Source organism: Ochotona curzoniae, unplaced genomic scaffold, assembly GCF_017591425.1.
Source record: "Ochotona curzoniae isolate NIBS_2020 unplaced genomic scaffold, NIBS_Ocur_1.0 scaffold_2453, whole genome shotgun sequence".
Lineage (NCBI taxonomy): Eukaryota > Metazoa > Chordata > Mammalia > Lagomorpha > Ochotonidae > Ochotona > Ochotona curzoniae.
In genome coordinates, this window is record NW_024467094.1 from 12,831,300 (window position 1) to 12,843,366 (window position 12,067).

At 43.7% G+C, this 12,067-nt stretch overlaps 1 protein-coding gene across 1 annotated transcript in view; it reads left to right on the top strand.

The window, feature by feature from the left end:
• Positions 1-12,067, top strand: part of BLMH (bleomycin hydrolase) — a 42,511-nt gene that overhangs the window by 14,124 nt on the left and 16,320 nt on the right. The window contains exons 7-10 of the mRNA XM_041000375.1: positions 3,756-3,911; positions 5,709-5,867; positions 5,983-6,050; positions 8,674-8,791. Of these exons, the coding sequence (XP_040856309.1) occupies positions 3,756-3,911; positions 5,709-5,867; positions 5,983-6,050; positions 8,674-8,791 (501 nt within the window). The remainder of the gene's footprint in view (positions 1-3,755; positions 3,912-5,708; positions 5,868-5,982; positions 6,051-8,673; positions 8,792-12,067) is intronic.

Genomic DNA, 12,067 nt, shown 5'->3' on the forward strand with positions numbered 1-12,067 from the left:
TTATTGGAAAGGCAGACTTACAGAGAGGAGAGACAGAAAGATCCTCTGTCTGCTGGCTCATGCCCAGGTGGCCACAATGGCTGGAGCTTACCTGATCTACAGTCAAGAGCTTCCTTCTCGTCTTGCACACAGGGTCCAAACACCTGGGCCACCCTCTGCTGCTTTCCCAGGCCATAAAAGCAGGGAGCTGAATGGGAAGTAGAGCAGCCGGAATACAAACCATTGCACGTATCGGATCCTGGTGCATGCAAGGGAAGGACTTCAGCCATTAGGCTATGGCACTGGACCCCTTAAGTATTGTTTTTAAAAAGAAGAGTGATGACACAATTCATTTAGATACTGAAAATGGGGCCTAGCAACTAAAGTTCTCACCTTGCACCCGTTGGGATACCATGTGAGTGCCAGTTGTAATCCTGGCCACCCCACTTCCCATCCAACTCCCTGTTTGTGTCCTGAGAAAGCAGCAGAGGATGTCCCAGGGTGTTTGGACTCTGCTTGCAAGACACAGAGGGAGGTTCTGGCTCCTGGTTTCAGGTTGGCTCAGCTCTGGCTGTTGCAGCTACTTGGAGAGTGACCCAGCGGATGAAAGATCTTCCTCTCTGTCTCTCCTTCTCTCTGTATATCTGCCTTTTCAATAAAAATAAATAAATCTTAAAAACAGATATTAAAAATGTAGACTTATTCCAATGTATATTTTGGGTGAAGGAGTGAGTAGCTCAATGTTTTTATTTCAGTTAGAGAATAAATTACAAAGTAGGTACTGTGCAGATTAGAGTATAAAACGTTTGTATTTATCTCTGGAATATGCTTTAATGTAATCAGAAATCCATCTGCTTGTCGTACTCTGCGTGGGCCCAGCCCTAACTGCCTCCTTTTTCATCTAGAGCCTGCCCATGCTGCATACACCACCTTGGGATAACAGAATTCATCAGCGTGTGTCTCCGCTAGTGACAACAGTTACTAGTTGAAAATACACATTATTCAAAGCTATAAAACCTTATCTAAGTATCCTGTAGTCATATTCACACTGCTTTACTCTGATTGTTTTGACCACAGTTACCAGTCGCCATATCCTTGTAATAATGACAGATACCTGAAGTTACTGTTTGTGGCCTTGGTGCCAACCAAAGAAAAAATGCCTGTGGTGCATGTGAATCTCAAACTCATGGATCTGTGTTCATAATCGAAGCTCATTCATCTGAGGCTGGAGCAACCCGGTTAAGGTCGCTCGTATGATGTCTTGCCTCTTGTCAGGGTCTGTACCTGCCAGTGGTACAGTGTCAGTCAACACAGAGCTGCTTCAGGACCGGCTATGTCGGCTCGTATAATACACAGTAAATTCTCATAAAGAGGCTGTCCTAGAAAATAACAGGAAATTAAAGGCAGGCATAACTTGTTTTGTAACTTAACCTTATGTTAACAGAATGGATTCCAGACAGTGAGGAAAGAATAGTTTATACCCACAGCAGCATCTCTGAATCTCACAGGTTTTGTGTCAGCAAAAGGGAGCCAGATACAAAAGAGAATATGCTTCAGAATTCTTTGTTACAAAGTTAAATAACACGATAAACTGATCCCCGAGGACTGTAGACGTCAAGATGGCCATCACCTTGGGGACTTCAAGGGGCCTTACCCTGAACAAGCTTACAGTTTGTCGCAGGGGACATGTTATATGAAACTAGAAAATGAAGGGGCTTTTAAGCAGTGTTGAAGTTAGGCCTGCGTTCAGGTCTTAGGACTTCACACAGGTCCTCAGTTTCCCTCATGGTTGTTTTTCTTACCTGTTAAGTGGATATAAGGTGTGAACAAGATTAGCATGTGAGGGAGCGTCTAGTAAACAGTAAGCTTTCCTTTTTTTAAAAAAAGATTTTATTATTTATAATTATTGGAAAGTCAGATATAGAGAGAGGAGGAGAGATGGAAAGGAAGATGTGCTGATTCACTCTCCAGGTGGCCGCCATGGCCAGAGCTGAGCCAATCCAAAGCCAGGGGCCCAGAGCCTCTTCAGAGTCTCCTGCGCAGGTACAGTGGCATAAGCAGGGAACTGGATGGGAAGCGAGGCTGCTGGGGTTAGAACGGGCACCCATATGGGATTCCAGTACATGCATGGAGAGGACTTTAGCCACTAGGCTACCATGCTGGGCCCTGAACGTTCCTTTTTTAAATCCTGTAGCCAAGGGGCACTTTTTCTTTTCTCCACAACATGTGACCTCAATTCAGATATATTCTGTCAGTTACTGGCATGGGATCTTTTTTTTTTTTTATTGTAATTTTTTTTTCTTTTGATTACATTGCATTATGTGACACAGTTTTATAGGCTCTGGGATTCCCTCCACCCCTCCCCAAGCCCTCCCCCGGTGGTGGATTCCTCCACCTTGTTGCTTTACCACAGTTCAGATTCCGTTGAGATTCTTTCATTGCAGGCATTTGCCAAACATAAAGTCCAGCATCTTATTGTCCAGATAAGTTCAACAGTTTCTTGGGAAGACCATCTCTGGCCTGAAGGTAGACTTGCATGTGATCTTAAGTAGATTGTTTAATTTCTTTGGCCCTTCTTCTAAAAAAGAAAAGACCAGGGACACGGGCACTTTATCTTGAGGGAGTATTTTGAGAAGTAAACCTAGCAGATCTGTGGTACCAAGCATAAAATAAGCACCTTAGGACCCGACACAATGGCTTAGTGGCTGGGTCCTTGATTTGCACATGTCAGGATCCCATATGAGCGCTGGTTCCTGTCCTGGCATCCACTTCCCATCCAGCTCCCTGCTTGTGGCTTGGGAGGGCAGTGGAGTATGGCCCAGGGCCTTCAGACCCTGCACCCATGTGGAGACTCAGAAGTGGTTTCTGGCTCCTAGCTTCAGATCAGCTCAGCTCCAGCAATTGGGGCCTCGTGGAAGTGTCTAGAAGATGGAAGATCTTTCTCTCTGTTTCTCCTCCTCTCTATATATCTGACTTTCCAATAAAAATAATAAAAAAAATCTTAAAAACAGTAAACACCATAATAAGTGTAAGATCTGTCTGTTGTTGTGAATGTAACAGTATCCAAATACGTGATGTGGGTACTGGGTGATGCGATGAAGTCAGGATAGTGGCTGCAGGCGGGAGAAATGAAATATGGGCGAGTCGTGCTTTTGTTTTCTGATCTGATAAGTATGTCTTGTACTTTTATGGAAAGATAAAAATAGAAAATATTCTTGGATTATGATGATAACATGAGAATGTTGTGACTTCATTAAAAAATAGGTTGGTTTCATTTTACAGCTTAAAAATTAGTAGCTTATTACTAATATTCTTGAAATAGTACTTTTACTTAATGATAGTTTATATAAAAAACATTTTATGTAGAAACTCTTGTCACAATAGAAGGAAAACCTCAATACACAAAGGGAAGAAAATCCATATATAAAATTATTTGTCCTTTGTCACTTGAAAAATAACCAGCTACGTGCAACCCAGATCTCATTGGGTATCAGTGGTGGGCAGTCTGGACTGAGGAAGTTTTGAATCGCAGGACAGGTCCCAGTGGTTAAATATGAATAGAGTTGCATTGTTCAGAATGTTTATTTGAGAACTCACAGCTAACTGGTATCAGATCCTGAACAGCTTTCCAGTGTTTGGAACCACATTAGATTCTTTTGAAATTGCTGGATTGAAGTCAACCAATCATGTCTTACGTTTCTTAAACTTGGGTGAAACGAAGAGGTGAAAACACAGCATTCCGCTCAGCCCTTGCTCATCTGTCCTCCTCTTTGCAGATATTCCGGGTGGTGTGCATCTGTTTGGGCAATCCACCAGAGACGTTCACCTGGGAGTATCGAGACAAAGATAAAAATTATCAGAAGATTGGCCCTATAACACCCTTGGAGTTTTACAGGCAACATGTCAAGCCACTCTTCAACATGGAAGATAAGGTTGGAGATTGTGTGGTCAGCCACTGGGTGTTTACTTTAAAATGCTTGTTAATTGTGGCAGAGGGCAAGAGATTCCTGGGTTAGCATGCGTGGTCATCAAACTAGACTGACACTAAACCAACTTTGATTTTCCCCCTCCTCAGTTGTTTTCTTGATTCATCAAGCCAGGATCCACCTTTTCCCAAGTGTTCCTCTTGAGGGATTTCTGACCAGCAGTCAGGTTTTTTTGTTTTTGTTTTTGTTTTTGCTTTTTATATATATATATGTAATTTTAAAAAACACATTTTAAAAATTTATTTGAAAGAGCTACAGAAAGAGAGAGGAAGTCAGAGAAGGAATCAGAAAATCTCACTGATTTACTCCCCAGATAGTCACAATGGCAGGACTAAGCCAGGCCAAACCCAGGAGCTTCTTCCAGGTCTTCCACTTGACTGCAGATGCCCCCCTAGCACTTGGGCCATCTTCTGTTTTTTTTCAGGCCATTGCCAAGGGAGGTGGATTGGAAGTGGAGCAGCTGGGACTTGAACTGGTACTTGTATGGGATGCCAGCTTCTCAGGTGGTGTTTTTGTGTGCTGTGCCACAAAGCTGGCCTCCAGCTATCAGTTCTCTTTCCTACATGCTCTCCTCATTTGGGCCCAGAACCATTTTCAGGTACAAAGGAAAGGAAAGCCTATTGTGGATTTCTTATGGATTCAAGACAGCTTCATGCTGTGTGCTTCTTTGAGGACTTGGTTGTGTCCCATCTGGCTTTTCCATCTGCCTGGCCAGATATCAAGAGCTCTTTGCTTTGTTGGCTTACTGACTTTTCCAAAGAAATGGCATTGTCAGATGTTGAGACTGTTTTGTAACTTGAAAATAGGATTCTTGTGAGGTGCTTTCTGTCTTACTAGACTCAGTGAGTATACTTTTTCAGAATTAGTTTTGGGACAGTCCTTACTAGTAGGAAAAATGGGTGGTAGCCTTGCCAGGTGAGAGAATGAAGGATTAAGGATCTCTTCTCATGGGTATTTTGCTACCTCTTGATTTTTTAAAAAAATTATCTATTTATTTGAAAGATAGAGTAGTAGAGACTAAGGTCAAGACAGAGAGGTTTTCCATACACTGGTTCACTCCCCAAATGGCTGCAACAACTGCAGCTGGGCCAGTTGAAAGCCAGGATCCAGGAGCCTCCTTGGGGTCCCTATATGGGTACAGGGCCCCAAGCAATTGAGCCATCCTTCACTGCTTTCCCAGGTGCCTTAGCAGGGAGCTGGATTGGAAGTGAAACAGCCAGGACTTGAGCCAATGCCTGTATGGCATGCTGACACTGCAGGTGGCCGCTTTATCCATTCTGCCACAGCACTAGCCCCTCTCATTTCTAGTTGCCTATGTGGCTGTGGTGTTACTTTTTTTATTTGAAAGGCACATTTACAGAGAGGAGAGACAGAAAGATGTTTTCATCTGCTGGTTCATTTCCCAAATGGATGCAATAGCCCAAATCTGAGCTGATGCAAAGCCAGGAGCCTTTTTTTCTGGGTGTAGGATCCCAGGGCTTTGGGCCATACTCCACTGCTTTCCCAGGCCACAAACAGGGAGCTGAGTGAGAATTGGAGCAGCCAGGACACAAATTTATGCCCTTAGGGGATGCTGGCACTTGCACGTGGAGGATTAGCCAGTTGAGCCATATTTTGGGCCCCAGTAGTGCTCATTCTGATAGCTTGATAAGCTTAATGCAAACATAGGAACCCTGAGCAGAGGTGTGTATTCTGACAATCGTGGTTTTTGTGTTTTGACCAGAATGTTCTTGATCTCAACAGATTTGTTTTGTGAATGACCCTCGGCCCCAGCACAAGTACAACAGGCTTTATACAGTAGAGTACTTAAGCAATATGGTGGGTGGGAGAAAAACTCTGTATAACAACCAACCCATCGAGTTCTTGAAAAAAATGGTTGCTGCTTCCATCAAAGATGGAGAGGTTGGTATTATTTTTGTGTCTTCCACCGTGGGGTTAAAATATCCTTTTTTATTTCTATGGTGTAACAGGAAAATAGGGTTTATGTTGATTTTTCTCTTTTCCTTTTTATTTCTAGGCTGTGTGGTTTGGCTGTGATGTAGGAAAACACTTCAATGGCAAGCTGGGCCTCAGTGACATGAATGTGTGAGTGTCAGAAACTTTAAATAGAAAGTCGTTTATGGGTTGATGCTGTTGATTGCACTCTCGGTGTGAAATTATGCTGTTGAGGCTCATCAGAAGGCTGAGGCCGACAAGAGTAGATCTCTTTGCAGAATGTAGTTTATTCTAACCCCAGAAATCAAGATCATCCTTCATGTCTGAATAAAAATTGTTGAATATTCCTAAGAAGTCATGCTGTGTGAGAAAGATACTTAAAAAATAATGAGTCAAGGTGGAAATTTACCCAGTGCATTTGGGAGTGCCATGAAGAGTTATCCAAAACTCTTATTGGCCAGTTGACCTTTCTTGAACTGCGTTGTCTTAACTTTATTGCCTTGTGTGTTTTAACTTTATGGCAAGTAGGACTGATTTGCATGCATACTCTTGACTATTTTATGATAGTGAAGGGTCATTTGCACAATATATTGAATGAGCCCTGAACTTTTGACGATTTATTTGTTTATTTATTGAAAGACAAGACAGGGGCCGACATTATAGCATAGCAGATAGCGCTGCCGCCTGCAACACTGGCATCCCGCGTGATCACTGTTTTATGTCTTCACTGCTCCACTTCTAATCCAGCTCCCAGCTAATGGCTTGTTGAAAGCAGCAGAACATGGTCCAAGTGTTTGGGCTTCTGTCACACATTTGAGAAGCTCCTTTCTCCTACCTTCACCTGGCTTGATCATGGCCATTGCAGATATCTGAAGAATAAACTAGCATGTGGAACATATTTCTCTGTGTTTCTTCCTCTCTGTAACTCTAACTTCAAATAAATCATCTTTAAGGAAAACAAACAGGTGAGAATGAACTTCCACCCAATGGTCTACTCCTCAAGTGGCCACAGCGGCTAGACTAGACCAGAGCCAGGAACTTGGAACTCCATCGTGTTTTGCACATGAGTGCCAGGGGCCCAAGAGGCTCACCATCTTCTTTCCCAGATGCGTTAGCAGGGAGCAGAGCATCCAGACTTGGACTCTGATGTGGGATGGTTGTATTACAGCCATGGCTTAACGCATTGTTTTACACCCACATACCAGCTTTTTTTTTTTTTTCTTTTTTTAAGATTTATTTGTTTTTATTGGAAAGTAAGGTTTATAGAGAGAAGGAGAGACAGAGAGGAAGATCTTCCATCTGCTGGTTAACTCCCCAAGTGACCACAACAACCAGAGCTGAGCTGATCCAAAGCTAGGAGCTTCTTCTGGGTCTCCCATACGGGTGCAGGGTCCCAAGTCTTTGGGCCGTCCTCTACTGCTTTCCCAGGCCACATGCAGGGAGGTGGAAAGGAAATGGAGCATCTGAGACACAAACCAGTGCCTGTATGGGATCCTTATGCATACGGGGCGTGGACATTAGCCACGAGGCTACCTTACTGCCCCACACACCAACTTTTAAAATATACTGTATTATGGTAGCTTGTAAGTAATTACTGCTGTAGGCAACTGTGTAAATATTTTGATATTTTACAGAATAAAAGAAATTTACGGAAAGAATTAATGAATTATTTTTAAAAATTTTAGAATAAGGGCTTGTATTATGGCTCAATTGATAATCCTCCACCTGAAAGTGCTGGTATTCTGTATGGGCACAGATTTGTGTCCTGGCTGCTTCATTTCCCATCTAAATCCCTGCTTGTAGTCTGAAAGATGTAGTAGAAGCTGGCCCAAAGCCTTTGGGATCCTGTCCACATGCTCCTGGCTTAGGATGGCTCAGCTCTAGCTGTTATAGTCATCTGGGGAGTGAAACAGTAGATGGAAGATCTTTCTGTTTGTGAATCTGCCTTCCCAATAAAAATAAGTAAATCTTAAAAAAAAATTTTTTTTAATGTTCTCCAGGTTTTTGTTTGTTTGTTTAAATTTACTAGTCAGGGCTCAGCATGATAGCGCAGTGGTTAAGGTCCTTACCTTGAATGCGCCTGGATTCCATATGGGCCCTGGTTCTAATCCCAGCAGCTCCTCTTCCCATTCAGCTCCCTGCTTGTGGCCTGGGAAAGCAATAGAGGACAGGCCAAAGCCTTGGGGCCCTGCACCTACATGGGAGACCTGGAAGAAGTTCCTGGCTCCTGGCTTTGGATCGGCATAGTATTGGCCATTGCTCTCACTTGGGGAGTGAATCATCGGACGGAAGATCTTCCTCTCTGCCTCTCCTTCTCTCTGTATATCTGCCTTTCCAATAAAAATATAAATCAGTCTTTTTAAAAAAAGATTTACTTATTGACTTACAAAAAAAATAAATTAAATTTACTAGTCAGCAGTGATTTAGATTAATTCAGAAACTGAGTGTTTCTACCAGCCGAAAATAGCCCATCTTTTGTGAGAAGTTACTTCAGAAAGTTTTTTTAAGGGTGCCAGATGACATTGCAAGTTCATCAGCTTCGAATAATGAGAATTTATATGTAGCCATTTTACATTTCCCCAAGTGCTCTTGTACGTAGAGAATGGAATCCCCTGGAGAGACTGAGTTCTGTATGAGCCATACTCTCTTAAGAGCCACAGCCACAATCCACAGCCCACAGTTGGCATTGTTGAGCCTCTCCGGTTTGTTCTGTGTTCCTTTCATTCCCAGAATGCAGTGTTCCTCCTTGATTTTGTGCCGTCCTTTTTTGCAGCTATGATCACGAGTTGGTGTTCGGTGTCTCCTTGAAGAACATGAATAAAGCTGAGAGATTGACTTTTGGTGAGTCACTTATGACCCACGCCATGACCTTCACTGCTGTCTCGGAGAAGGTATGACTCCTCACCTCCCCCCGTCCTAGTGTGCCTGCCACAGTGTTTGCACAGGTGATCTCTCTCCTGTCTCCTGCAGGTGTTTACCACAGCAGGGCTGGATGCCCAGTGTCCATGCTTTCTGCTCAAAGTTAGCTTCTGTGTAAGACATCAGGTCTGCATCACTGGGGGTTTGGTTGCGTGTTCAGAGGAAATCAAAATAGGAACTTCTCATAAAGAGCAGGGAGTATAAAGAAGTGACTGCTTTTCTGCTAACTTTGGAAAGTATAGTGGGAAGAGAGGTCAGCACGGGCACAGAAGATGACTTCTGTTTTATTAACAGTGAAAGAGTGCCCATCTTGACACGGGGTGTCTATACTCCCCTGATCCTTTTATTGCCAACAGATTGTTCTGTCGTGAAGTATTGGTAGTTTGCAGATTGCGTGCTCGTTGCTGGATTCAGACAATGCCTGATATAAAGTGTTTTGTATTTGCTATGAAATGCTTTGACTAGTAAGAACGCTATTGTTAGGACCTGGTGTTGGATGCAAAAACTGAAATTTTATGTTTCACAAATAGGCGGCCCACCTCCAGGTTGTAGAAAAGGGCACTTCATCAGACCTTTGAACTACTTTGATTCGTTATTGCTCCTCCTGCCTAATTACTGGAAAGTCACAGAACAGCTGCCCTGTATGAATTGTTTTAGACAATGATTTGTTAGAGTTCTTTTTGCTATCCTACATACCAGATTTATGATCATGAGAATGTTTGGAAATGGCTTTGTCAGTTTGCCAAAAAAGCTCCCATCTGCCGGTCTCCTTTCCAAATGCCTTCGGTGCCCAGGGCTGGGCTGGAACGAGGACCTGGAAACCCAGTCCAGGTTTCCTGCATGGGTTGTGAGGAGCCAGCTGCTTGAACTATCACTTGCTGCCACCCAGAGTCTTCAGTGCCAGGAAGATGGAATCATGAGCCAAAGCTGGCATTGAACCTAGGCCCTCCAGTGTGGGACATGGGCATCATCACCATTATCCTGAAAGCTCATCCCGAAGCTGGGTCTTTAAGTGTTAGAACCTGGAGGAGGAAATTGCTTGATCAGGGAACAAACACAGATAGTATCCTAAAGTATCTGGTATTCCTGATTCTCAGGTAATTTTCATATATAAATGTAAAGGCTGACGTTTTGTAATCCAGTGAGCTCTTTTCCTCATTATTGTACTTCTTCATGAGACCCCCACACCAAGAAACAGAAGAATGTCTGAAGTTTTATTGACGTTAGCTGTGTAGATTAGGAAAAGCCATTGTGTGATAGTGGAAGATGATTTCAGAGACCAGTCTTGAGGCGCAGCAGGATAAGCCTCTGCTTTAGTCACTGACATTCCATTTTGGAGTGTAGGTATTCTTGCTGGATGATCTACATAATCCAGCTTCTTGTTAATGCTTCTGGGAAGGTAGTGGTGGATGGCCCAAGAACTTGGGCTTCTGCAACCTACATAGGAGCTCAGGATAGATTTCCTGGCTTCTGACTTCAGCCTGTAGGCATTTGAGGACTGAACTAGTGTGTTATAGTTCTCTGTTTTCCCAATATCTTTCAAACAAGTGAATAGTCTATTTTTTAAAGATTTATTTATTTTTATTGGAAAGTCAGATATACAGAAAGACGGAGAGAGGTCTTCTATCCACTATTTCACTACCCAGGTGGTCACAACAGTCAGTGCTAAGCCAATCCGAAGCCAGGAGTTTCTTCTGGGTTTCCCACACTGGTGCAAGGTCCCAAGGCCTTGGGCCACCCACTACTGCTTTGCCAGGCCGTAAGCAGGGAAGTGGATGGAAAGTAGAGCAGCCAGGACACAAACTGGCACCCGTATGGGATCCTGGTATATGCAAGGTGATGACTTTAGCCACTAGGTTATAGCACCGAACATCTTAAAGAAAAAATTTTATCACCTTATAGATAGTAGGCCTTATGGGGCAGCATGAAATACCGAATCTTTTTTTCTTTAATTGTGTAAATTTTAGTTTTGATAATTTTGACATATTTGGTTAGAGTGCAAAGGGTCAAGGGCTAGACCCTGTATCTGGGGGGAGGGGAGAGACTAGGAGAGAAGCCATACCAAGCCTCCCAACCATCCTAGGGTCCCCAGTGTGGGTCATGCTCCGTTGGAGACCCGGAAGAGACACCTGGTTCCTGGCTTCAGATCGGTGCAGCTTTGGCCATTGAGGCCACTTGGGGATGAACCAGGAGACAGAAGATCTTCCTCTCTATCTCTCCTCCTCTCTGTATATCTGACTTTCCAATAAAAATAAAATTTTTTAAAGACAATAAAGACAGACTATAATGAAATATATAGCGTAACGTGGTTTGCAGAGGCAAGGGTGCTTGAAACTGGGGGGCTTTCTTTGCCTGTGATTTTTGAGACTGGAAATTGCCATGATTCAACAACCTGCCCCGAGTGTAATGTTCAGGCCAGCAGAGCCGACAGGGCCCTCAGCCCGTGCAGGTGAAACATGCCGTGCCGCGACATGCAAGTTGACAGATGAAATCATTAGGAGATGATGCAGGAGTCAGCACTCTAATGCTGCAAAGTTGTTTTGACATTCGACAACGTCCTGGGTAAACATAAAAGAGGACAGTCTTTTCCCAAATGGAGCCTTCCTCTCGTAACTGTCTGTGTCGTTGTAGTGAAGGCCATCATGACAAATATCACTCTTTTTTATAAAGAACTTTATTATGTATTTGAGAGAGAGAGAATGCGCTCCCAACTGCTGTCAGCACTTCAGGCTGCCCTGAAGTCGGTTCTCCCACGTGGGTGACAGGAGACCAAGTACTTGAACCGTCACTGCTGCGTTTCAGAATCTGCATTAGCGGGCGTGGAGCCAAGCATTGAGTCCAGATACTGTGTGGTAGGGGTAGGCTAATCCATGTGTTAAACACTAAACCAAGTGCCTGGTCCTCACTGCCCCTTTCAGCAGTGAAAATTGAGATTTTTGGTTCTTTTTGTTTGGTTGCTTTTTTAATTGGGAAGACAGATTTACAGAAACAAAGATACTCTGTCCTTTGGCTCACTCCCCAAGCTGGTATAAACAGCCAGAGCTGAGTCAGTCTGAAGCCAGGAGTCAGGAGCTTCTTCTGGATCCCCCACACAGATGCAGGGTCCCAAGGATTTGGGCCATCTTGTGCTGCTCTCTTAGGCCACAAGTACAGAGCTGGAAGGGACGTGGAGCAGCTGGGACACAAACCAATGTTCATATTAATGCAGGCGCGTGCAAAGCGAGGACGTAGCCACTGGCCATTGCCCC